The sequence below is a fragment of the Mytilus galloprovincialis genome, chromosome 3 (genome assembly GCF_965363235.1).
Source record: "Mytilus galloprovincialis chromosome 3, xbMytGall1.hap1.1, whole genome shotgun sequence".
Lineage (NCBI taxonomy): Eukaryota > Metazoa > Mollusca > Bivalvia > Mytilida > Mytilidae > Mytilus > Mytilus galloprovincialis.
This window is the reverse complement of record NC_134840.1, coordinates 57,019,078-57,044,712: the sequence shown is the minus strand read 5'-3', so window position 1 is coordinate 57,044,712 and position 25,635 is coordinate 57,019,078. Positions and strand designations below refer to the sequence as shown.

The 25,635-nt window shown below is 31.0% G+C and overlaps 1 protein-coding gene across 1 annotated transcript in view; it reads left to right on the top strand.

Moving 5' to 3' along the window:
• LOC143068415 (dimethyladenosine transferase 2, mitochondrial-like) overlaps nucleotides 1–25,635 on the top strand; it is a 67,157-nt gene that overhangs the window by 7,764 nt on the left and 33,758 nt on the right. Inside the window, exons 3-11 of the mRNA XM_076242438.1 lie at nucleotides 364–432; nucleotides 1,610–1,707; nucleotides 2,589–2,715; nucleotides 5,250–5,407; nucleotides 6,180–6,278; nucleotides 7,805–7,852; nucleotides 8,331–8,494; nucleotides 11,285–11,387; nucleotides 12,192–12,624. Coding sequence (XP_076098553.1) covers nucleotides 364–432; nucleotides 1,610–1,707; nucleotides 2,589–2,715; nucleotides 5,250–5,407; nucleotides 6,180–6,278; nucleotides 7,805–7,852; nucleotides 8,331–8,494; nucleotides 11,285–11,387; nucleotides 12,192–12,398 — 1,073 coding nt within the window. The 3' untranslated portion in view covers nucleotides 12,399–12,624. The remainder of the gene's footprint in view (nucleotides 1–363; nucleotides 433–1,609; nucleotides 1,708–2,588; nucleotides 2,716–5,249; nucleotides 5,408–6,179; nucleotides 6,279–7,804; nucleotides 7,853–8,330; nucleotides 8,495–11,284; nucleotides 11,388–12,191; nucleotides 12,625–25,635) is intronic.

The window sequence follows — 25,635 nt, the reverse complement described above, 5'->3', positions numbered from 1 at the left end:
TTAAAATGAAATAATGAACTCAATTCTCTTATGTTACAAAATACTTCGGATTCATTATTATTCATGGGAACCAATTTTCATTGATTGACAAGGAAAAGGTGAACCACGAAATTAAATGTTCAATAAATGACAATTTTTTTAAAGGGCACTGCTTGTTTGCAGACTTAGTCTAAACCATAAAATTAAATATCCACAAACATGTAAGTTTTCCTTATATCCACGAAAAATTGGTACCTACGAAAACAAATGAAGCCACAGTCATGACAGTTTTTCAAAATCTATTCATTATCTAAAGGTTGATTTAACAACAGTCTGAAATGTCATATAGTATTTAATCAATCCACTACATACTTATTGTTGTAGAGCAAATTGCAAATGCAATTCTGAAGAATAGAAAATATAAAGATGGTATCCTTGTTGAAACAGATGCAGGTAGGATTATATGCAATATGTCCTTGTACACAAACAAACAAAAACCATAAATTGTAGACTTTCTTCAATATAATACAACCAGATGCTCAGCAGAGTGCAGCTTTATACGACCACAGAGCTCAAACCCTGAACAGTTGGGGCAAGTATTGACACAACATTCAAGCTTGATACAGCTCTGAATTTGGATTGTGATTAAATAGTTGACTCAGCATAGGTTTCTGACACCATGGACACAGAATGAATGTTGTCTAATGAACTTAAATTTTTTTTTGGCTTTTGAGCAATACAATTGTGCCCCTAATTGCTAAATGATTTGAGGCATAACCCCCATAACCATCACTTTTATAGTATGGAAACTTGTTGTATAATTTCAGATAGATTTATACACTTAAACACAAGTTATTGACTGGAAACTACAAAAATGCTTATTTGAGCCCCTTTTTTGGCCCCTAATTTCTATACCTATTGGACAAAAATCCCCTAAATCAATCCCAACCTTCCATTAGTGGTATTGAACCTTCTGGTAATTTATTTTAGAGATCCATTCTCTAAAGCTAAAGTTATTGTCCAGAAACCAAATATGTCTTCAGACAATGACGCAGACGATGCAGACGATGCAGACAACAACATGATAGCATTATACAACGCAACTATTTTGCGTTAGTATAAAAATTGGGTATTCATCCATGACACAAAATTAGAACATGGACAGATAAAAACACACTAAAGGCAAAGGAAAAGCACTTTTATTGCTGTTCTTTATCTAATAGTCACAGTAAGGCCTTCAACACAAACCAAAGTAAGCGCTAACCTCAATGTTGGTTTAAGATGGCACCTAGTGCTGGAGGCTGTATAGAAATTATTAGAACAAATTAAGCACTCTGTTGAAGTTGAATAGACTGACTGCATGTTCCTCATTATTAGATGACAAAAAATGTGTTCTTGCATGATTATGTAGCTTTAATGGGTAGCACATGATAAAATTTCAACCTCTTCTTTCACTCTGAAAATTGTGTGTGTTACTGCGGTATGCTGGTCTCATTGTCATATACCGCACATCTCTTAGGATAGAAAAATATTCAAAAGATTGATATCAACATCTTTTTTTTCAATTTTCACTTTCTTTTTTTTATAATATAATTTGATTTTTATCTTATAGTATTTCCATTCTCTTAAGGTCAAGGAATATTAACCAGAGCTTTAATGGAGAATGGCAAGAAAATACAGAAATATATTGCTGTTGAAAATAATATGGATTATTTGAAAGCATTAGAGGTAAGAGAATTATAGATTCCATCACTGCAACAATTGTGTTACAATATTTCTCCACTAGAGACAGTTAAATTTTAATATTTAAAGTGTGAGGCTTGCAGAAAATTTAAATAATTAAAATTTAACTGTTGAGAGTGGAGAAATATTGTAATACACTAGTTATAGTGGTGGAATCTGTTTCTTTAATGATTATTATCCTTCCTTTTTCAAAGATTATCCGAAATTTGTGTTCTTTACATGTGACGTCGTAAGACATTGTGGCCTTTTTCAGGATGTCCCAACAGGAAATTCACAAGAAATCAAGAAAATTTAAAGTCATAATTAAATTTCGACCAATCATTTGCTGAGAACAGATATTTCACTAGTGCTGAGAAATATTTTTCTCACACCACTCAAGAAATTTGAAAATAGCACAAAAATTATATATGAGTATGAATAAAGGAGGTATGGGATATTTTGTTTTTTTGTCCATAGATTTATGAGTTTTGAACAGCGGTATACTACTGTTGCCTTTATGTATACCAATGAGACCACATCCCCATAGCACACAAAATACCGACACATCAACATACAGTCTTCAACAGTAGTTCAATTGGTGGCTTGATTTGATAACTACATTTAGAGCTTATAGTTGGCATAAATGGAGGTTGTCCACATCTCTGTTGCCTTGATATTACTTCCGAATTCTTTATACTTATGAAAAATCATGAAAACAAGAACACTTGGAAAAAACCCAGCTTGCTAATATTGATATATACCTCACCAATCTTCATGACAAATGCTCTGCAGAATCATTTTACATGTAGTATAATTTCTTACAGTTGTTAATCTTTAAGAAGGCTACTGGTTAATAATTCATGAATAAAGTAACTGATATTTTGTAGGATTTACAAAAGAAGTTGGTAGAAAACACATTTTTGGTAAAGACCGGGAATCTTTCACATTTTAAATATACCCACAAATATGGTGGATTAAAAGGACATATAAATTTACCAGATATTGTCCCCTTAGGTATGTATTTTTTAAAAGATTTTTTGTAATGGTATTTAATTAAAAGAGAAAAGTTATTTTGAACTTAAGTTTGTATACATTTTAACAACTTTATTTTTTTTTATATAATTATATAATTGGAAGGTACATGAAAAATAAAAAGGCATACACTACATGCACTATGAAGCTGTTAATGGCATTTGAAAACAATTGAAATCAAAGTATTTGTTTATTTGGATCATCTAAATTTCACTTTCATTATATATAAAATTATAGCTACAATTAAGAACAGTCTTTGGCCGTGTTTACACTAAACGCCATGTACTGTAAACATTTTTACAATTAGTTTAATGTAATGTACACTGGTTTCACATTAAATTTGTTCACATCTATACACCTTTGTTTAATTACCTGTACATAAGATTTGTTCACATTTGTAAACTATATTCAATTTTTTCGGAAAACTTTTCTAGCAGTTAGGGAACGACTATGTGACTTCAGAAAGGGGGGAGGGGGTAAATGGATGTCTTCTTTAAAAATATTCTTATCCCCAATTTGATAAAAAAAAAAAAAAAAAATCTGTTCATAGATAATAAAAAAAAAATTGGCCTGAATCCAGAGTTTCCTCAAATATTAAAGTTAAATATTGAAAAAAATATTTGATTGCTAGAAAAAACTGAATTAAAACGTTAGCGTGAAAAAATTCTGATTCAGAAAAAAAACATACTCTGAAACCCCGCGCCCCCCCCCCCCCCCCCCCCTTTCCTTTTTTTGAAGTTAAGTGGTTGCTCCTCTATGAATGCCAACTTGATGATTAGTTTAAAGATACTAAAGATGTCTCGATTACGCATTAAAAAAACTTAGCTTGCTTACAGACGAAGAAAAAGGATTGAGATGTTTTAGGATCACTACATTTCTATCTTTTCTGTTTGTTTCAGATGGTATTTCTTCTCCAAGGAGTATTTGGCAAAGGGAGGGGGGGAATGTTTTTATTATTATTTAAATGTATTTTAACGGATCTGAGATACTAGACAAACAAAATACAATTTACCTCACAATTTGTTTAGTAATGCATTTATGAGTGAATTGTTGTTTGAGTAAAGACCAGTGGCAAGTATTTCTTTCAACGTCCAGTCGATTCGGGAAGACTTTTTCAAATGAATTACGGCACAGCAATGATGATGCTTTGAGTCTTGATTAGGGGTTAATAAAGCGACGTAAATTTTTTTTTATAACAAATAAATATATCAAAGTTAGACAAATATTTCTGTGAAGAAGTTTATTAATAATTGTAATAAATATCAATTTTATTCAAAAATCATTTCATCCTTAAATATACATGTTAAAACTAATGTTCTAAATGCCTAGTTTTGTATACACTTAACCTACACAAGGCCTACATTGACTATCAACTGCGTGTAGACAAAACATGATTTAAACAACAGGTAAACATAGAGTTTTATCAATGGGAACGTAATTGTGTTTAGTTTACGTGTGAGTTACACTTAGACCCCGTTCACACTAGGACATTTTTATCGATTTAAACTAGACCGGTTCACTTTAGATCGGTTTAAGGGCTAATGTGAACGCATTGAATCGATCTTCAATCGGTCTAAACTAAAACACCAAAAGAGGTAGTTTAGTTTGAATCGATCTAAAGTAAACCGATCTTACTTTAGATGTGAACGCAGAGATTGGTTTTAACTAGTACGATTGAATCGAAAATAGTGTATGCGCATGTATAGCGGCAAAACCATCTCAGAGGTTCGTTGTTTAACCCATATTTCTATGTTAAGAGACCTTTAAAACAAACTGTAAACATGTTGTCTTCGCCATAGCATAGATTTGCGAAATCTGGCTCTTCTTTTCTTATGTTGATTTTTTTTAGCAGGAACCGCAGTATTTCCGGCGTTGTGTTGTAACTTCGTTGCTACAGTTATTTTTTTTTCAAAATTAAAGAAAACTGCAATAACACCAGTATCAAAATTTTAAATTGTGATTCAAGAGAAACAATAACTTTATCCAATTTTTTTTCCAAGTGTGTGTATCAGTGTATCAGCACATGAATTTTATAAATTAATTCTATTTATACACAGTGTTTACAGTTTTACGGGCAAAAAGGTTAGATCGATTGCGTTTTTAATTGTAGTGTGAACGCAGTGGTTCATATTAGACCGATAGAGATCGATATGATTAAAGATAATGTGAACGCTAACTGGTTTTATTTAGATCGATTCAAATTAGATCGATAAAAAAAAAATGCCAGTGTGAACAGGGTCTTACACAACACCGTGATTAGGTCAATGTGTACACGGCCTAAGTGTTTAATTTGTTTTCATAAACTTAAAAACCAATGTATCCCAATTAATCATGTTAAAAGCGATATATATTGTTCATATTTGATGGTAGATTAATGCATAGATTTATTTGAAAGTAAAAGTATGAAAAAAATAATTAGTTACTCTATCTGCCAAAAAAAACCAAACAGAAATGAATTACATTGTCTGTTTCATATATAGGCTAAACATTTTAATTATTTACAATTACTCTTGTAGAGAATAAGAAACAGAAAGTTACATTTGTTGGAAAGATGTCTGAAGGCATTGAAAGTAGCATGGTATTTCACATGTTAGAAGAGCTTGCAGAGAAGGAGGGAGTGTTCAGTAATATAAACCCTGAGTATTTCTTCTTTGTATCACCAGCTATGTGCAGGGTAATATATATATTTTATACAATATAATTATAATATAAAGTTGTTTTTTTTAAAGTAACTTTTATTACTTTGGTCATCAGTTTGCAGCCATAAGAAGCTTTGCTATGCTGAAAGTGCAATAATCATTGCAATAGACTTGTTTGTAAATGAATATCATACAATACGAGGTTAATATGTGGTTTCCAAAATTCAAAACAAAGACAGTTTAAGTTATTGTTTAATTCTGTATTACGAGACAGAAAACCCTGTAATAACCATTATTTACCAAAATCCATTGTACATCATACAATTTTACTATGATTATGCACGTTTTGTGCAATGAATATTTAATTTTTTCCTTAGATGAATATGCTGTTTTATGTGAAATCCAAATGTTATAAAACCTACCAAAGTTTTATCAATATGGAATAAACTGTATTATCACTATTTTACCAAATTTTCATTTGATCTTACTGACAGATAATTTCCTTTCTAAGTACAGCAGAGTGATATGAAAAGTTAACACTAGAAACTAAGGGCCCACATGTGGCATGATGCTGTTGCCAATGATATTAACAAGGTCTTCATAGGTAAAATAGCAAAATATATTATCATTTGTCATCTCAACTCAATTGCTTTACTCACTTTTGCTATACCAGTTCAAGCGAGAAAATCAATCTCGTTGAGATGACCAATGAATATCTATGACATTTTTGCAAGAAGAATTGTGTTTTCAACCAGCATGGCATTTAAAGGGAAAAAGGTATTTTTTAACATTGTTTTGTTTTTGTAGAGACTTCGGTGTGTTGAAGTAAGAGGAAGTAGTTTAAAATATTTCCTTCCATTTCCCATGATGATGCATCAGCTGTTTAAGATTAAATATATTGATAAGGTAAGCTGATCTGATTTATTTGTGCTATTTTAAAAAGAAACGATATATGTACATGGACATGAGGATGCTTCACTTGTGATTTTTTTTTTATATATTATATATAATATAAAAAAGAAGGTGTGGTATGATTGCCAATGAGACAACTCTCTACAAGAGACCAAATGACACAGAAAGTAACTATAGGTCACTGTGTGTCCTTCAACAATGAGCAAAGCCCATACCACATAGTCCACATTCAATGTTCTTTCTGTGTATTTTTTAATTGTAGTTTGCAAGAATTTTAACATGTTATTGAGAATATTATTTTTATTGGTGTCCTTTGTTCGTTGTTGTCATCGTCCGTCATCGTCTTGGTCCTCATTGTTTGTCGTCGTCTTTGTTGTCATCATCTGTCGTTGTTAACTTTTACAAAAACAGAACATAGGTTGTTTTTTTTGTATCTCTGAAACGAAATCATTTAGAATTTGACAGACGCTACAAATGTTCATCAGGTTTAGATCTATCTGCCCTGAAATTTTCAGACAAATAAGACAACTCATTATTAGGTTGCTGCCCCTGAATTAGTAAATTGAAGGTAATTTGCCATTTTTCTATAAACAGCAATAATGTTCAGCAAAGTAAGATCTACAAATAAGTCAACATGACCCCTTAAGGAGTTATTGCCTTTTATAGACAATTTTTTAACAATTTTTTAACAATTTTTGTAATCTTTCACTAAAATCTTCTCCTCTGAAACTACTTAGACAAATTTAACCAAGCTTGTCCACAATTATCATTAGGTTTAAAAAATGTGTTTGTTGACCACGCCTGCGAACCGAGATGGCCGACATGTCTAAAAATAGTACAAAGGGTAAAATGCCGTTTTTGGCTCACATCTCTGAAACCAAAGCATTTAGAGCAAACCTGACGAGGATAAAATTGTTCATTGGGTGAAGATCTATCTGCTTGGAATTTTCAGACCAATCAGGCTGCCCCTGAATTGGTAATTTTCAGAAAATTTTGCGGCTTTTGGTTATTATCTTGAATATTATTATTGTAGATAGAGATAAACTGTAAACAGCAATTATGTACAGCAAAGTAAGACCTACAAATAAGTTAACGTGATTAGAATGGTCAATTGACCCCTTAAGGAGTTATTGCCCTTTATAGTCAATTTTTAACAATTTTCAAAAATTTTGTAAATTTTTACAAAATATTTTCTTCTGTAACTACTGGAATATTTTCTACTGTAACTACTGGGCTAAGTTCATTATAGATAAAGATGATTGTAAGCATCAAGAATGTTCAGTAAAGTAAGATCTACAAACACATCAGCATCACCAAAACACAATTTTGCCATGAATCCATCTGTGTTCTTTGTTTAATATGCACATAGACCAAGCAAGGTGAGAGACACAGGCTCTTTAGAGCAGAAACTAATAAAAACTGAGAGCCCAAACTAAGACCTATTTCTTTAAAAAGGTTGTTATAAATAAACTTTAATTAACATTTATTTCCTAATATATAAACTTATTTTTACTACACAGGTTCCATTAACATCATTAAATTTACTACCTGTCAGAAAGTTTCAAGAGGTAAGTGAAGAACTGGTATAAATCAGGAGATGTTGTATAATTGTAAGGGAGACAGGTATCCACAGGAGAACAAAGGAAGAGGATGTATAACACTAGAACTATAGAGCACTTTATGGCCTTCAACTATGAGCAACACCTGAACGGAAGAGAAAGCTTTAAAACGCTTATCAACCAAATACAAATTATAAATAGGCTCTGACTTATGACAGGCACATAAAGTATAACTAGAACATTTTATGACAAAAGCAACTGCTGCTAAATTAATTTTAAGATCTTATTTATGCACACATGTCAACTTTTCAAATCTTAAAAGTAGGCCATCTCAATCCTGTTAAGTGGGAAATTTGCCTTCGACATTATGATTTTTTCTTTCAGCATTAATCTGACTTTTATAGAATATTCTTGCAATTAACTTCAAATACCATATTCCTAGTCATTATAGACAAACTACAGGTACATAAAACTTTTTTTTTGTCAGTTAAAGTTACCTGATGACGTCGTTACTGGTAGTAATGGTTATTTATTCCATATGGTACCACAACTTAATGTTATAAGAGAAGTGGACAACTTTCATCATTTATATAAATTCCTATTCCAAATTATCACAAAGAAAAAGAGGGAAAGATTGATTCCAAAGATATGGTAAGTGACGTTAGAAGTTTCAAATAATGTTTATAAAAGTAAAATACCTGTTGTTTTCCAAACCTTAAATTTTAATTTATCTGGATAAAATTACTACTTTACTACATGTAGTGAAAGCTATTGATTTCTTTGTGACCCCATCATTAGTTATCCATCCATAATATTTAATTAAGATCATATGAAACTTCAAAATAAAAAAAAATGATGGATATGTTTTTATGTCTAAATACCTAATTTTTATAAGCTCACCTCCAAAAAGGGGCAAGTGAGCTTACTCATCATTTGTCTGTCATCTGTTGTCGTTGTCAAAAATCTTCTCCTCTGAAACTACTTGGCCAAATCATCACTATGGTATTTAGTTTAAAAAATGTGTCTGATGACCCTGCCAGCTAACCAACATGGCTGACATGGCAAAAAATAGTACACAGGGGTAAAATGCAGTTTTTGGCTTATATCTCTTGAACCAAAGCATTTTGAGCCAATCTGTCGGGTGTTAAATTGTTCAATAGGTCATGATCTATCTGCCCTGTAATATCTGGCATTCTGTTGTTGGGTTGCTGCCCCTAAATTGGTTATTTTAAGAAAGTTTTGCAGTTTTTGGTTATCTTCAATATACTTATAGATAGAGATAAACTGTAAACAGCAATAATGTACAGCAAAGTTAAGATTAACAAATAAGTCAACATGACCAAAATGGTCAATTGACCCCTTAAAGGGGCACTAGCTACGAGATATATCAAAAATCTAAAGTTTGATTTTTTTCTGTTCAATCAGTAATGAAAGTGAAATAGTGAAATAACAATTCACTTTTTGAGGCAAAAAAGTTCAATTTTGTCAAATTACGCTAAGAAACATTGATAATTAGTAATTCACTTGCAAGTGAATGAGTCGACCTCTTTAAATCCGTATTCATGTGAACTTCAATTTCACCCCTAGCTAGAGAATGACAACGCATGCATTGTACATGTACTGGTTATTTAAAGAAAAAGAATGTCAACAATGAAAGTGAAACTACGGTAAATCATTTGATTACTAATTCGATGCACATAAAGTCATTCTTATACGGTTAAAAACAATGAGAAACATCTATTTTTATAAATAAAATCAAACAGACCTATAAAAATCCAATTGCATGTGTTGGTTTAATCTATTCATACCTTTATTTATGTTTACATCGCTTATATGGTCATCTGAGGTCAAATCGATAGGTAATTAGATGGCCTTTGGACTAAAATACACACGAAACGAACCTATATCTTATCTACCCTATGCTCTGTAAACTGTTTATTTTAGACTTTTGATAGTTTGGATAAATGTTTTACATTGTTATAAATCAAATATGAGAATTTGAGTCAAATCGGTGACCATTAATTTGACAGCTAGTGCCCCTTTAAGGAGTTCTTGCCCTTTATAGTCAATTTTTGACAATTTGTAAATTTTTACAAAATATTTTCCTCTGAAACTACTGGGCCAAGTTCATTATAGATAGAGATAAACAGCAAGAATGTTCAGAAAAGTAAGACCTATAACCACATCACCATCACCAAAACCCAAATTTTGTCATGAATTCTATGTCTGTCTGTATTGTGTGTTCCTTGTTTAATATGCACATAGACCAAGATGAGGGACACATGCTCTTTAGAGCCTCTAGTTATAAAACTTATGTATATACATATAGTGAAGAAAATTCTTTAATTTGTACAAATTTAAAAAAAACTTTTTTTTAAATTGTTGGCTTCCAGACAACAATTCATCTACATGTTTTTCGTATGCAATTTACCTCAGTGTGACCTCTCTTGTAAAAATCTGGTGATTGCCATACTAAGTATAGTTAGTATAGACTGTCCCTGATTACACATTTCAATATTTTCTGTATTTATTTGCAGATGTTAATTGATTGTTCATTTAAGGGTCTCAGCTAGCCAATTCTAGAATATCTTGATCTGGGATCAAGGTGCCTGTAAGATTAACCTGATTTACTCTATAAAATCTTCTCCAGTATCCTTAGATTATCCTTTCAGTTCTTGTCATCTTAGATTATTCTATGAAGGTTTCAAAATATTTAATATATTCAAAAGGTTATGATGATCATAACTGATCATTTCTTCTTTTTATGGATAAAGGGATATTTTATATATTTATGACAAACCTTAATACAAAAATTCTATTGCTTTTCCCATTTGTAGATAATTGTATGCCTTGCATATTTGATAAAATTATAGTCACTGGATTGAATCAATGCCCTTAGACATTTTGACCTAAAAGGTATCACCAGGCAAGTAGTAGGCTTATAGGTTGCACTTTTGTAAATAAAGACAATGCTATTTCCCATAGGAACTCTCTTTACGTTTAAAACTGTGCCACTTTAACTATGAAGTTTGGTAATAAATTATTTCCTAAAATGGGAAGTTGATATGCACTTCTATTTTATTCAAAGGTCAAAACATAGGGCTGTGTTGGATATTTCAATATTTAAAACTTATACTTATATTCAGTACTAACCCCTCCCTTCACTTGGAGTCTTCATCAGAATCCAAAATTCTCTCAACCATGTGTTTTTATGCTGGTAACATTCCAAGTTATATCTTTACAACATGTAACAAAGAGATCATATCACTAAGGAACCAGCATGTACACAAAACAAAATATCTATAGGCATTATATATCTCCCCAAAAGAGGCAAGGTTTGTAAAACAGCTGCATTTTCAAAGTGCCACCTATAGATTTCAACCCTTGAATTATATAATTTAGCTAAACAATGGACATTTTACACAATTTTGTATCTTTCAGTAACATGTTCCCTGACAGTGGAATACATCTTGTATGTATGGGTATTTTAATGATAGACAGACTTGTTGATATAACCCCACAACAATACTTACAGATATATACAGTAAGTAAACAAATAAAAAAATGTTGTGATATGAAATTTCCAGTGTCAATGTTACTGCAGAAAACTGTTTTGCAAATGAGTTTCACTTTAAAAAATGACATCTTTCCTATATTTTCTGTTAAACAATAGTTTCAGCATTGAGTTGTCTTCCTTGGGTTGGTGAATTGTAAATGATTTATACAATAACAAGGAAAAACTATAAGTTGAGTTGACATTCCTAGTTTTTATCATAATTACACCTTATATGAGGATGGAAATGCCCTTTACAGTCAGGCATCAAACAATCATTTTCCGCTACCGTTAGTGTCAAATTGGTTAAAATTTTACCATGATTCATCAAAATATACATTATATGGTCATGCAGACATCAATTCAAATAAATGCTTAAATGATAGAATAACTGATGTTTACACATAGATACCATGATGTTACAAAAAGATAGCACTCGCATGTATTACATGTATAAGTTCATGTATAATTCCCTCAGTACTACAATTTCCCTTCACCTCTACAGACTGTTTAAATCAAAATCTATTCGGTGTAATTGAACAGATATTTCATGTTATGGAGGGGTATTTGCGAAAAATACCAGTCTTGGGACCACAATTTCACAGTCCCATGACTGGCATTTTTTGCTAATACCCCTCCATAACATGATACATCTGTTCAATATCCAGCAAGGATTAATATTTTAAATGCCTGTAGAACAAACTTTTAATGTAGTTATCTCAATAAATAGAGAAATCAGCCTATACATGTATTCATTCTTATATTTAATATTTTATTGGAATTTAATTTTTGCAGGAAATGAAGACTTGGCCTGGATATGAGGAATCCATTATACATTCTATGTTATCTGATTCTGACATCAAGGATGAAAAATCTCATGTAGAGCACGGTCTCATCGAACATCATGAAGAGCATGACCTTATGGAATACCATGGAGAACATAAAAAACTAATCAAACATCAAGATCAACATACTGAGATAATAAAACATGAGGAAAATTAACGTGATTTGAATGAGCATGGTAAAGAGAACAATAATTTAATATGATTTGATAAAGATCCTGATGCCCTTTGGGAACTTATCAAAGAAAATTATTCATTGACATCTACAATTCAAACTATAATCGACCTAAAGAATACTGCAGTTATCATATAAATGGTGATGGATGTAATTAGTCCTCATGGAAGTTCATGTAATACTAGACAGAGCAACTAGTATACATGTATAAGTAAGTTATTTTTAATTACCAATGAAATGTTTCTGTATTCTAAACCTGTGTATGAATTGAATGATTTCCATCCTGGAAGTCCACTTAATCCTTTCACATATCTAGGTAATTGGTCAAGGTCATCTGAAATCTCTACTGAAATGTTATGCTCCTTTTTGTGATACCAACCCTTGATATTCACAAATGCAGACATTCTAAAAGTGTCATTTTGAATGTATAGGTTGCATTTCTGTAAATATTGACAATGCAATTTCCCATAGGAACTCCTTTCACAGGTGAAACTGTACCACTTTTACTATGAAGTTTAAAAAAAAATCTTATCCTAAAATTGAAAGCTCTACAATTTTTTTCAAATGTTAAAATATAGGGCTGTGCGGCATATTTTCAATGTTTATATGCCCTTAACTTCTCAGAGTTTAAACTAACACTAATTTTCTTAACTACCCCTACCTCGAATGAAGGGTTACCACAGATTTCAATTTAAACAATTATGCACATGTATATTTACTGGTAACATTCCCAAGTTATGTCCCTATGAGATGGAACACAGAGAGCATAACTGGGAACCTGAGTATGTAAACAAAATTAATTTTCTATTAATATTCTAGATCTCCCCAAAAGAGGCGTGGTTTGAGAAACAGCTGTATTTACAAAGTGCAACCTTTGACATTATAAGCTAAAAGGTTATGCTATTACTGAAAAACTAAAATAAGTATGCTCAATATGTTAAAAAATTTTGAATGCAGCAACATTGTTTATATTTTTTTAATGGCTTTCTCAAAAATTGGTGATCAATATAAATGTCAAATTTTATGAAAAAAATACAAGAGTTACAGTTCTTTGATTGAGTACTGTTTCCTTGCTGTGGAAAGGTCATTGGACTTTCATCTGGAATTTTTTTTAACAATAAATAGATTTATACAGGTGTCAATTTTTCTTTATATAACTGTTGAAATGGTTAGTTTTAAACTTTCCAGACTAATTATAGTGATGATAGGGAATGAAAGGTGTGACCATATAATTATATCTTGACAAATAGTAAAACTTGTTTGAATGAAATTTTCTCTAAGATTGCATCAGATCAAAATGTACATGATGTACTTGAAAACAAAATAGTTCAATCTTTAGAAATAAATAAGGTTATTTTTACACTGATTTTCCGAATTGCATCTTACCGTATAAAAGAGACTAAAGTGCGTTGATAATGGTCAAAATTGGAAAGGGTCAGTGTTGTTTAAAGTGTAACAAAGTTTATAGTATAATTTATGGGCTGTTGAAAGTCTTTACCAATAATATTATTTATCTGTTGATGTCTTTAACAATAAGATTATTTAAAATTTCCCCCAAATATCCTAATTCTCCCTCGCCCACACAATGTCTGAACATGAGCCCCTCCCCCCTTCTCCAAAATAAATGAAAAAAATATAATTGTCATGATGGTTGTTGATGAATTATTAGATAATTTGTATCTCTCTATATATGAACCCCCAAATTGAACATATTTTTATGAAGTATTTATACATTTAGGAGGTAGGGAGATGAGGCATTTGGCCAAGGATTGTTATTGCTTCTATTCTTGTCATTTATGTGAAATTTTAAGTAAAAACTGAACAAAAATGCTCAAATTTATGGAAGAAGTTTTGAGAATTTTGAAAGCAATGAATCAAACATTTTCCAACCAGATTTCTAAAGAATCAGTTATTAATTTAGGTTATGTACAGCAGGTGGGTGGGAGGCTGACAAATCATGTCTGTTGAATAGCTTGATAAAGCTTTTACAAAATCTTTACAAATCTGGATATGTTTTTTCATGTGTCATGTTTCAAGCTAAAATTATCTTTGTTGAGTTGTAGACCTTTAAGTAGAGAAAGTGATGCTAAACGTGTGTCTGTGCAATAACACTTTGACGGAAGTCTTTTGAAATTTAGATATGTTATTTCCTGTGACTTAACCCTTTAGCCCTAATCCCCTCCTGTAGGCGTGATGGCGACAACCATTCTTTGATGGCCCCTATGACCCTCTATACTTTTTGAACTGCCCAAGCTGATCTGTCATGATAGCAGGGACTTCAACCAAGCAATTCATGGTCCATAAACTCTCCTCAAATCTCTGTTCATGAAAATATGGCACTTTGAAAACGTTTAAGAGTTCAAAATAGGAAAAACGTGAAAAGTAGCCAAAATCAGGAGGGGTCGGCATCTTTTGATGACCACTACGTAACTGAGAGTGACTGTAGGCATAAACTATTATCATAAATGCATGCATAGGTGGTTCAGGAACACAACAAGGTATAATATGGCCAATAGAAATCTAGTCTGTAAAATCTAGGTCACCGTTTTGCCAAAAATCAGTAAAAACGGCCATTTAGGCAGACCTTAATTGACCATAATAATTCCCCAGCAAGGCACTCAAGTCTCACATACTCCCAGTTAGCATGAATGGACTGCTGTAACTATAGGGTAATAACCTAATGACAAAGAAACACAGTGATGTCAATGTTCACCTCTCAAGGTCGTTTTAAAATGGTGAAATAGACAGAAAATTATCATTTTTCAGTGAGGATGGGTTCAAACCCTCAAGAAAATATTCGACCTCCCACCCCACCACACCCCCTAACTATGCCATCCGCTCCCAAATCCCAATTTATAGTTTAATAGATGAGCACCAGTTACAGCATCAAGAGTCTGCTAATTTGCATATAATTTGCATATGATTGCAAATTTTCGAAAATGCCTCATTTTCCAGAAATCTCTTGGGGGCGAATGAGTTAAAGAAGTTCATGTTCGATTTTCGTGATTGAGCTTTTATTATTGATGAGTTCTAGACCTTAAAGTAACATTAAGTGATACTTAGACATGTTAAAGTGTTTTCCATGCCATAACTTGAAAAGGCATAGATGATAACCTTTTGATACACTTAAGAAACAATACAAGAATCGTTTAAAAGTGGGTTTCTGGAAAGTTATTGGAGTGGCCACAAGATTCTATGGTTTTATATTGAATATTGATTGTATCTCTTTTAAACATATTTTTTTCATTATTGACTTTATGTTTTCTGCCTACCCTCTCTCTGGTTGAACAAATGCGTGTGTATTTTTATACTCTCTAACATTCCAATTTCATGTCACTTATGATAAATGGTCAAGATTTATATTGCATGGTCTTTCTATTTCTAAAGCCTACAACACTTTATTTATTTTTTACATGATCCTGTTCCAAGGTCAAAATTTGTGAATATCATTTCCATGCAGATAAGTCTGCTTTGCCTTGTGTGGTATTTTGAAATAATTTCTCTCAGCTGGTGAAAATTTTCAGCCTATCCTTAACACTTTAGTTTTAGTATAAAAGAGATTTCCGATTCTAAAAATAGTTTTTTTTTAAATATAATGGTGGTCCCCATCCTAAAAATGTTATTTCTAGTATGAAGAATATTCAGTGTGATAGAAATATTCTTAGCATCATTATGATCAAAGAATTCAAGTAATGGAATTTGGTTTATGCAAAAATTAATCACTTACTTAATATCAGTCACTAGTGACTTATATATCAAGACTTGTTTCACACTATGGATTCATTTATTTAAGTTGACTCCATTTTATCTGTCATTGTCTGTCATTGTCCATCTTCAGTCAAATTTTACAAAAGCCTTCTCTAAAACAACTGGGTAATTCAGAACCAAGGTTAACCACAATTATCATTGGTGTATCTATCTAGTTTAAAATATGTGTCTGATGATCCTGCTTGTAAACCAACATGGCTGCCATGGCTTGAAATAAAACATAGGATTAAACACAAGCATTGATTGTTATTTTGAATGCCAAGATTTATCAACTGTCTATTTTGATCAATTTTATGAGATTACTACCTTTAGGATTATTTTATTTCCAAAAGAATAGCAGATAGACAGAAATTTTCAATGCAAAAATGATCAACAGAACAAGATCTACAAATAAATCAGAACAGAGTAGAAATTTTGTCAGTTGACTCCCTGTTAAAGCTATTGGCCCTAATTTATGATTTTAACCATTTCCTTTTGTTTTTTTTCTTATTATCTTGAAAATAATATTAGATAGAGAGAAGCTCTAAATGCAAATTACATCTGTAAATAAGTAAGCAGATAAAATAATCAGTCTACTGTATGTGTAGGAGTTATTGCCCTTTAATGATAATTTTAAGGTATTTTGCATTTTGGAAGAAACTTTAGTAGATAAAGAAAAAAGAGATTGGCCATTGTATAATGTTTTGCTGATGTATGTTGTTTTGTACTCGATGACATGAAATTTAATAACAATGATCCTTCCACTAAATAAAAGAATGTGGACTACATTGTATCTTGTTTCAGAGAAAAAGGCCAATAGGATGTTTCCCAATATGTCTTGTTTTTTAGCATTGTCATGACTTACATAAACAAGATGGCTTAAAAGGGAACAAAAGCTAATTTTTGTTCTGTTTTATTTCTTTGAATTTAAGGTATTACAAGGCTATTCATATAATACTAACCAGATCTAACAATGTACATAATCTTTTAGAAGTTCAAGGAAAAATGAAGACTGCAAATGATTGATGCCTGATGTAGTTACTTTTGTTTAATGTCAGATGTGGCTGCATTTCAACATTTATTACCCCCCCTCCCCTCGAGAAGAAAGTAAAAGGACTGAACAAACATGAAAATTGAAGAGATTTTAATCTTTTTTTAAATTGACAGAGCAATTTTCCATTGCATTCTTTAGAAAAATCCTACTTTGATTTATCAAACATTTATTTGAATTCTGTATTTGCACTTGATGCCATATATATGCATTTAATGAACATTTGATATCATCATTAGATACTGTTATGGGAAATTATGAAATTATTATTTAATTTCTGAAGATAATTTACTATTAAAGTGCTACTGAAGAATGCTTTAATTTGTTTTTGAAATAACTATATATGATAAATGTCTTTTAAATGTGAAAAAGATGTTTGTATCTAATGATACATCTACTGATAAAAGTGTATATGCTTTGATTTTGAGGGTCACTTGGTAAAATATTTATTTGATATTATATTAGGGTATTAAGTTGATTCTGAAGTCTAGTTTATTTTGTTTACCTACCCTGGTCTGTCTGGGTCACAATTATCTACTAGTACTTAATGGAATTGAATGAGTCATTTGATCTTGTGCTGAAAAATTTGCATAAGCAAGTCTGTTTGCAATACATTTTATTTTAAAAAAAAATGAATTTACTGAGTGTCCCTTTGCTCAGTCTGGTCATCTATCAGTTATGTTGGAAATTAGTTAGTCAGCTCATCTTGAGTTGACACATTTGCTTAAGCAAGTCTGTTTTCTATACATTTTGTATCTTAAAAAAGATATGTAAAAAAATGAATGGGTGTCATAATGGGGTATTGTTACCATTAAAAAAGTATTAAAAGTTTTTTGTGTTGTCGTCAATATATTAAGATTTTTTATGTGACAAAGTCAGGGAGTGATTTTTCTATTCAAATTTAAGTGTAAAAGAAAGTATAGGTTTTCCATAAATTTATTTTGAAAGTGATCAAGTTTGTTTAGCTTGCATTTTCTTTTCTGATAATAGATATTTATAGGCTAATTCTTACGTTGAACTCATGATCACTGGTGTTCAAATGTACTTCTATAGAATATTAACCAATATAGAGAGAAAATATAGAAATATTCTTTAGCGGTTTGTTTAAAAACTATTTTGAATGCTAATTAAATTAGATTCATTAATATTCTCTAGGTACCAATTTTCGTGGATTTCGTAGGTACAGGGGAACTATGAATTTAAATATTCAACAAAATAAAAATTTTCAAAGGAAAGAATCTTAAAAAAAAACTATTCATGTTCATAAGTTCTTATAAGATATCAAGCTTTGATTTGAATAAATGTGTCCCAGCCATAGCGAAATGTACATTGATTTACCCTGGTCTGTCTTTACATTCCTACATCTGGGAAATTGGTTTCCATTCTCTAACTTTAGTTTACATTAACAAGATTTTATGAAACTTACGCACAATGCTTATTACCACAAACTCAGATCAAGTTTGAATTTAAGTGGCATCACTTTCACCCTTCTGGAGTTATTACCCTTTAAAAATGAAAAAAAAAGACGCTGAAGTTTTCAGTCTCTACAAAATGTAATTGAACTTAATATACACAATGCTTAAAACCACAAAACTCAGATCATGTATAAATTTGGGTACCCTTATTTTTACCGTTCCTTGAAGAAGAATTTGCAAATTGGGGCATTCCCTATTTATTTTCACTGTAATTTGTCTTTAATTAGTTCATAAACTATCAAAATTTCAAAGTGTTTGCTTTTTAAACTTTTCCCCTCCTCAGTTCATTACTGATAACCTTTGATTTAAGATGCTTGACCCCAACAGGAAGCTGTATAATAAGATTATTTTTTTTTCAGGTTGAACTAAATAGAAATGAGTTCTTTGCTTTCTCGTTCCATAACATGCTGAATCTCATTTCAGTTAATGCTTTTAAGAATAGTGATGAGTAAGATATTTAAAAAATAGCTCTAGACATTTTGCCAAAATTTCCAAAGGTATGCATAAACAGGAAATTCAAGGACAATTGATCCAATCCTTTATTTATTGTTTTCATCAAGGTTACAAGTGAAAAACATATTAGTTTATATATTTTTAAATTCAAATCTAGTGTCATAATAGTCATAAATATCATCTGTCCTTCTTTTAGGATATAAATGGTTCATTTTTATTTTTTGGTCAATCCATTGCAACTGAACATCCGGGTGATGATTGTTGTCTATGATGTAAGAGATATACATTCAAAGTACATCTGATTGTTCAGTTTCAGTTTCTACTCTTAAGATCACTTGAGATCACTTGATCTTTTTGTCATATAATGTGATATTTTTTAATTAGCACTTTACTTCTCACTTACCGGTACCACTGAACGAATAACGACATAATTACTTAAGGACCTCTGTAGGGTTCATGACTATTGCGAAGTGCTCTAACGATAAGTATATGGTTAAATAGTTTGTTCTGATATTTCAACAGTATATTGAAAATGTTTTATTCAGTATTTAATACATTAAATTTTTTTGATACATTTTTCATTCAAATATTCATTATAATAATGATTTTATTTTTTTCTGAATTTTACATAAGTCCTGTGGATGCTGAATTGAAATCCATTTGCTTGATCTGTCATATAGATTTTATTCCATTATGAATCAGAATACCAATTCCTATTGATGCAGGATGCAATTTTTTTTATGTGATTCAGTCTTGAGTTCTTGAAGTCTTCTGGTACCAACAGAATATTCACCTTTCTCTTTTTACACTACTCTTTAATTATTTACCAGCAGCTGATTTTAAAAAGAAATAAAGGTTTCTCAAAGTATTGTATTGATCTCTCTAATATATTTTGACAGGAGCTAAGAGGTCATTATTGGACAAGAGCAACTCAAGAAGTCATATTAGTGGGAGGTTTAGAATAATTTAAGAACACAGAATTTCCTATGGAAAATACTGCTAACAAATCTGGAGTATGATTTAATTGTACTTTAGGGTATTACATCTAATCTTATTATTGTATACTCTCCTCCTCGTATGTGTTTAAAGGTCTGTAATTGCAAGGTTACAGGTTATTTCAAATAAAATAAAAGGATAAGATTAATATCACACCTGTGAAATATATAAATAAACTAATATTAAAAAAAACCAAACATACAAGACTTACAAAGGCAAAAGGCTCCTTCCTGACTTTGGACAGGTGCCAAAATGCTTTTTTGCCTTCTTTTAATTTTTTTTTAGAGTATATAGGAATCACCCTGCCTGACTGTATGTTCATGTGCCTTGTAAGCCCAACTCCTTCTAAACAGTTTGACAGTTATTGATGAATCTTTACAAAGTTGTAGAGCACTTTATGAGGATGTCCTAAAAGGAATAAATTTCCTGTCAAACCTATTGAAAGGGGGATAATTAAATATACTTACTGCAATGTATTGATAGTTTGCAGGGCCAAAGATATTCTTTTGTGATTTCACTCAGTGTTGTAGTCTAATATTTGTTTGTGCTAGATATAGACCTGTTTCAGAACTGGTTATCATGCCAATAAAGCTGAAATGGCTTTACAATTTTTAGCAGAATTTTAGGGGTAAACAAGTCCATGACATGTATGTTTATGAAAATAAGTTAATGACAAATATTTTTTGGAAGGTATTGAAGTGTGGATGTCATTTATTAAACTTTAATTGAAGCAATAAAAATAAGATAAATATGGGATTCAAGAATTATATGTTTTTAATGAAAATGTAAGTTGCCTCTATTAAAATAAAGTTATGTTAAAATATTCAGAATGTTTTTAGTCATGAACTGACTGATTCTACAGTAGATCTTCCATTAAGTTTGTTTAAAATTCCATAAAAATAATCTAGATTTGTTTTTTTGCAAATCTTGGCTGGATTGCACAAATCATCAAAATATCATTTAAATTTTTAAAAGGAATTAGATTTGTTGCATTTTGCTAATTTGAAAAGCACTTATAATTTAAACAAGATTAAGTTCTTGTTTGTTTAACCCAGTCCTTATTTCTAACCTCCTTTTAAAAACGTCCTTAATATGTTATCAGCAGAGTACTTGTGCCAAATAGGGCATCCAGACACGCAGTACTAAGCATAAGTATTTAATTAAGGGATGAATTAGTAAAATTTGAAAAAAAAATCCATATTTTTTTTGTTCCCCTATAAATTTTTATGTTTTTTTTTTTTAGACATTTCAAATATTATAAGTGAATACCTGGCAGAGTATGTAATAATATATGGTTCATTTAGTCTATTTAAAAAATGTATTTGATATGCAAAATAGTTTGCCGACAGAATTGAAAACCTTGATAAAATTAAGCTAGGAATGTGCAAATATGTTTGTGGATTCGGAATATGATTCATAATTCTGGAAAGAGGGAATACACCAGGATTTTACTGAGTGAGGTAATGCATTCATAAAAGAAAATTGTTGTTCATGAATTGCTTTTTATTGTAGACTTTTGATTTGTTGAAAATAAACAGACTATTTTTCTTATTAGGTTATTACAGTGAAAACTGTTTAAATTAAGCTCTGTTTAAATTAAGAAACCTGTCCATATTGACAACTTTACCAAGGCATACAAATACATTTTTCAGCGTTTTTGCAGTGTAGAGGAAAAAGTACTTCCTTAAAACTTCAATCATATTTTGTATGGGCCAATGATGTATGATTTGTTAGGTCAGATGTCGGCATGGTAAAATGCATATTTGAGTTGAGTCTAATTTAGTTGGCCAAAATCATAGTGTAGTTACAACTGAATATTCTTTATTTAGTTAACCTGTGTAAGTTGATCACCTTTCTAATTTAACCAACATTTTGAGTTTCGATTAGGCAGATTTTACTGTTTGTCACACTTGACAACTTTTATTTATCACAACTCTATTTCCTTTTTATGTTGACCTAATTTAGAAAAAATATTTGTTTTATCTCAAAGAGGCAGCTAGGATAAAGGAAACAATATTGATACATAATTGTCATCAGTAATGAAATTATGTATTTGTTTATCCTTGACCTCACAGTTACAAACAAATTCAGCAGGTTTGAACATTTTAATAGGTACCAACCTTCACCCTTTACTAAAGTGTAAAATCACAACATAGAAAGACAATATTGCTTTTTGTTTGCAGTTCTGGAAGAAAATAAAATTGAATATTTATGCAACCTTTTCATTTTGCATCAAGCTTATATTTTATATATTAAATGGTATCATTTAATCAGTCCTGGTACTTAGATTATAAATAATTTTCAAGAGCTATTTGTGTGTGGCAGATCTTTATCAGATCAATATAGAAATATTTTGTGGTTAAATATGCCCAGATAAATGTGTGTGCCCTGTGGTTAACCAACATTAATATTTACAACAGTGTTGAAAAATTAAAAATTGATACCAATTTACACAAAGATAACAACAAACCATAATAAAAACCACAAAACCACAAGACATCATCGTTTTGTAGATTTATATTATTTAACCAACCATACTACCAACAGTATATAGTAAAGTTGATAAGGCAGCAACCATTTGATTTTCGGGGGGGGGGGGCTATGGATTTTTTTAGAAAAAAAGTTTGTTTCCAGTTTTTGGAGAAAAAAATAATTTGTTTTTGACCCTGAGAAAAAAAATTGTTTGTTTCACCCTCAGCTGCCACTATATAATGCTAAAATTGAAAAAAAAAAATTGTTTTCGACTTTCGCCAAAGGCGAAAAAAAAAGTTTGTCCAGAAAAAAATCCATAGCCCCCCCCCCCCCCCCCCCGAAAATCAAATTGGTGTTATGTCCTTGGGATAAGCAAGCAAAAGATTTTATATAAGTAGAACTACGAATTCAAATATTCACCAAAAGGTTTTCCCTAATCCATGAAAATTGATACCCAAAAAATAAATGAATTCACAGTATATTTGAAAGTTAAATAGGAATTGAAAAACAAGTACCTTTAATACGACCTTGAATCTTGTACTTAAACAAACAAACAGTGGGAAATGATTGTAAATGTTTTCTTTTTGAATGTGCACTACTGTTATTGATGACTAGACTAAGTACGGCTCTCCTAGACTGGTAAAATTACCAACCAAATGAACAGTTTGGTTTGATGAAAAAAGTAGGTCAGAATTTGGAAAGAATTGTAATAGTTTGAGAAAAACATTTACAATCAAGTCACAGTTTATCTTTGAAATAACAGGAATAAAAAAAGAACCTAGTGTAACATTGACCGAGATATTTTGGTATTTTGCCAAATGTGAAACAAATTGAAATAAACTAATTTTTAACAAAGTCATATCATTACACCAAGTTTGAAGATAACCTGTTTGATTTAGAGTTGACCATTTGTCTATCATTCTCTCTTGAGTTGTAGACCATAATTAATTTCATTTTTTTATCTATAAGATTAACAATTTGCAAAGACATGATAAAAAATAACCTAAGAAATTTAAAATCAAGTACTAATTTAACTAGGTCGTGGAATCCCATGTTATTTTATAAGTATGCAGAGACTTTTAAATGTACTATTGTGAACCTGTTGACATTGGAATAGTACATATATAAAGTAAGGCAAGGAACAGCTAGAAAAAAACCAATGGGAAGGGAATATATGTGATTCATCAATTTGGAATTTGGGAACATACCATATTTTTTCTGTATGAGGTAATGCATTTATTAAATGAAAATTTCTACTTTTGAGCTGAACCTTTGACCCATGGAAATAACCAGAAACTGTTTTCAAAAAGGGAAGGTTATGATGTCACTATACTTGTTATATCGTATCTAAATTTTCTAGCTTTCACTGACTCACACAGTTATTGTTGGCAAAAAATGTAAATCTGAATTTTGCTAAGTCATTTTAATGTATGTTGGCTTTTGGTAATGGAGTACTTTTAACTGCTTCTATGCTGTAATTTTGGGGCCCTTTATAGCTTGTTGTTCGGTGTGAGCCAAGGCTCCGTGTTGAAGGCCGTACTTTAACCTATAATGGTTTACTTTTTAAATTGTTATTTGGATGGAGAGTTGTCTCATTGGCACTCACACCACATCTTCCTATATCTATTTAATATTGCACTTGGACACTTTTCATGATGTATTAAAAATAATGCATATTAAAATAATAACAGCTGCAAAAAAAATCTTAACAGTTAGGGACGACATCAAAAGATCGATGTAGGATAAAAAACTTAAATCAAATAGTTGGGGGGGGGGGGGGGGGGGGGGGGGGTCAACATTGCTGCAAGTTTTGTTCATCCAAACAACAATATAGAAAAAGATTTTTATTTGAACTCCATTTCTGTCATTGAGTTGAGAAAAACAAACAAAAAAATATTTGGCAGTTTTAAAAATATGTAATGATTATACATGTATATTCTTTTTTTGCAAAGTGTAAGCATACTTTTTGATTATCTTTTTGAAGTTCTTGCAAATATTGATTGTTAAATTCTTTTTACTTTCGGTAGGATATGTCATTTAATAGTATAAATAGCTAATATTATTATAAGATCAAATAAAGATTAAATACTTAAGAAATAGAAATGCAATCAGAGATCTGTTGACTTTCATAGGTGGAACTTAAAATATTTAAAAGAAGAAATAAAAATACGTAAATATTATTATGAAATTCCATTATAGGTTCTTGTTGTCCTTTAAGTGAAACTCCTTTGATATCAAACTGGGTTTAGCTGAACTGTTTTTGAAGCTACAATAGGTAATTATGTAAAGATTAAAAATAATAATGTTTTATTTTATGGCCCCTGCCACTAAGTGGCAATATTTATAGTGTTCTATCCTACTGTCATTCTGAACTTTATAACTGAAATCAAATATTTACTAACTTTATCGTTAGTTCACATGGTAAGCAGTTCCTGCTCCACTGGTAGCTCTTGTTATATTGGTCCTTTCAAGGAGTCACATTCAGTGATGTTTAAATCATGGAAAAGAGGACTGGATTGTGGTTATGACAAATGAAACAGTCTTGTTCTCCATTACATAGCACCCAAATCAAGATTGCCTCTGTAAAACTTTCAAAGGGATGACTTTAGCTTTACAATTTGAAAATCTTGGTTATATATCATCTTTGTAAGCAATATGAACCTCTGATAAGCAAATCATGATGGGTGGGGGTGGGGGTAGGGAATGAAATCTATGGAATTTCAAATTTCAACTGAAGCATCATGTTTTTCTGTTAAATCCTGTTGTAAGCTTCTATGCTGCTCTTTTGGAAAGGAAAACAATATGATGATGACAATTATCATCTCTCACTTACTGGTATTATTAGGTAACAATTATTTACAATGTGAAATTGTCTTTTGATAGAAATAGTAATTTTTTTTCAAGTATTAGTTTATGCTTGTGTTGTAAAATGTTTAAATTTTTCATGTTTCTGTGAAGAGGCTTGAGTGTCCTTAAAGCACCTGCCCTTGGTGACTCCTGCACATGAAGAACAATACTATTTGCTCAT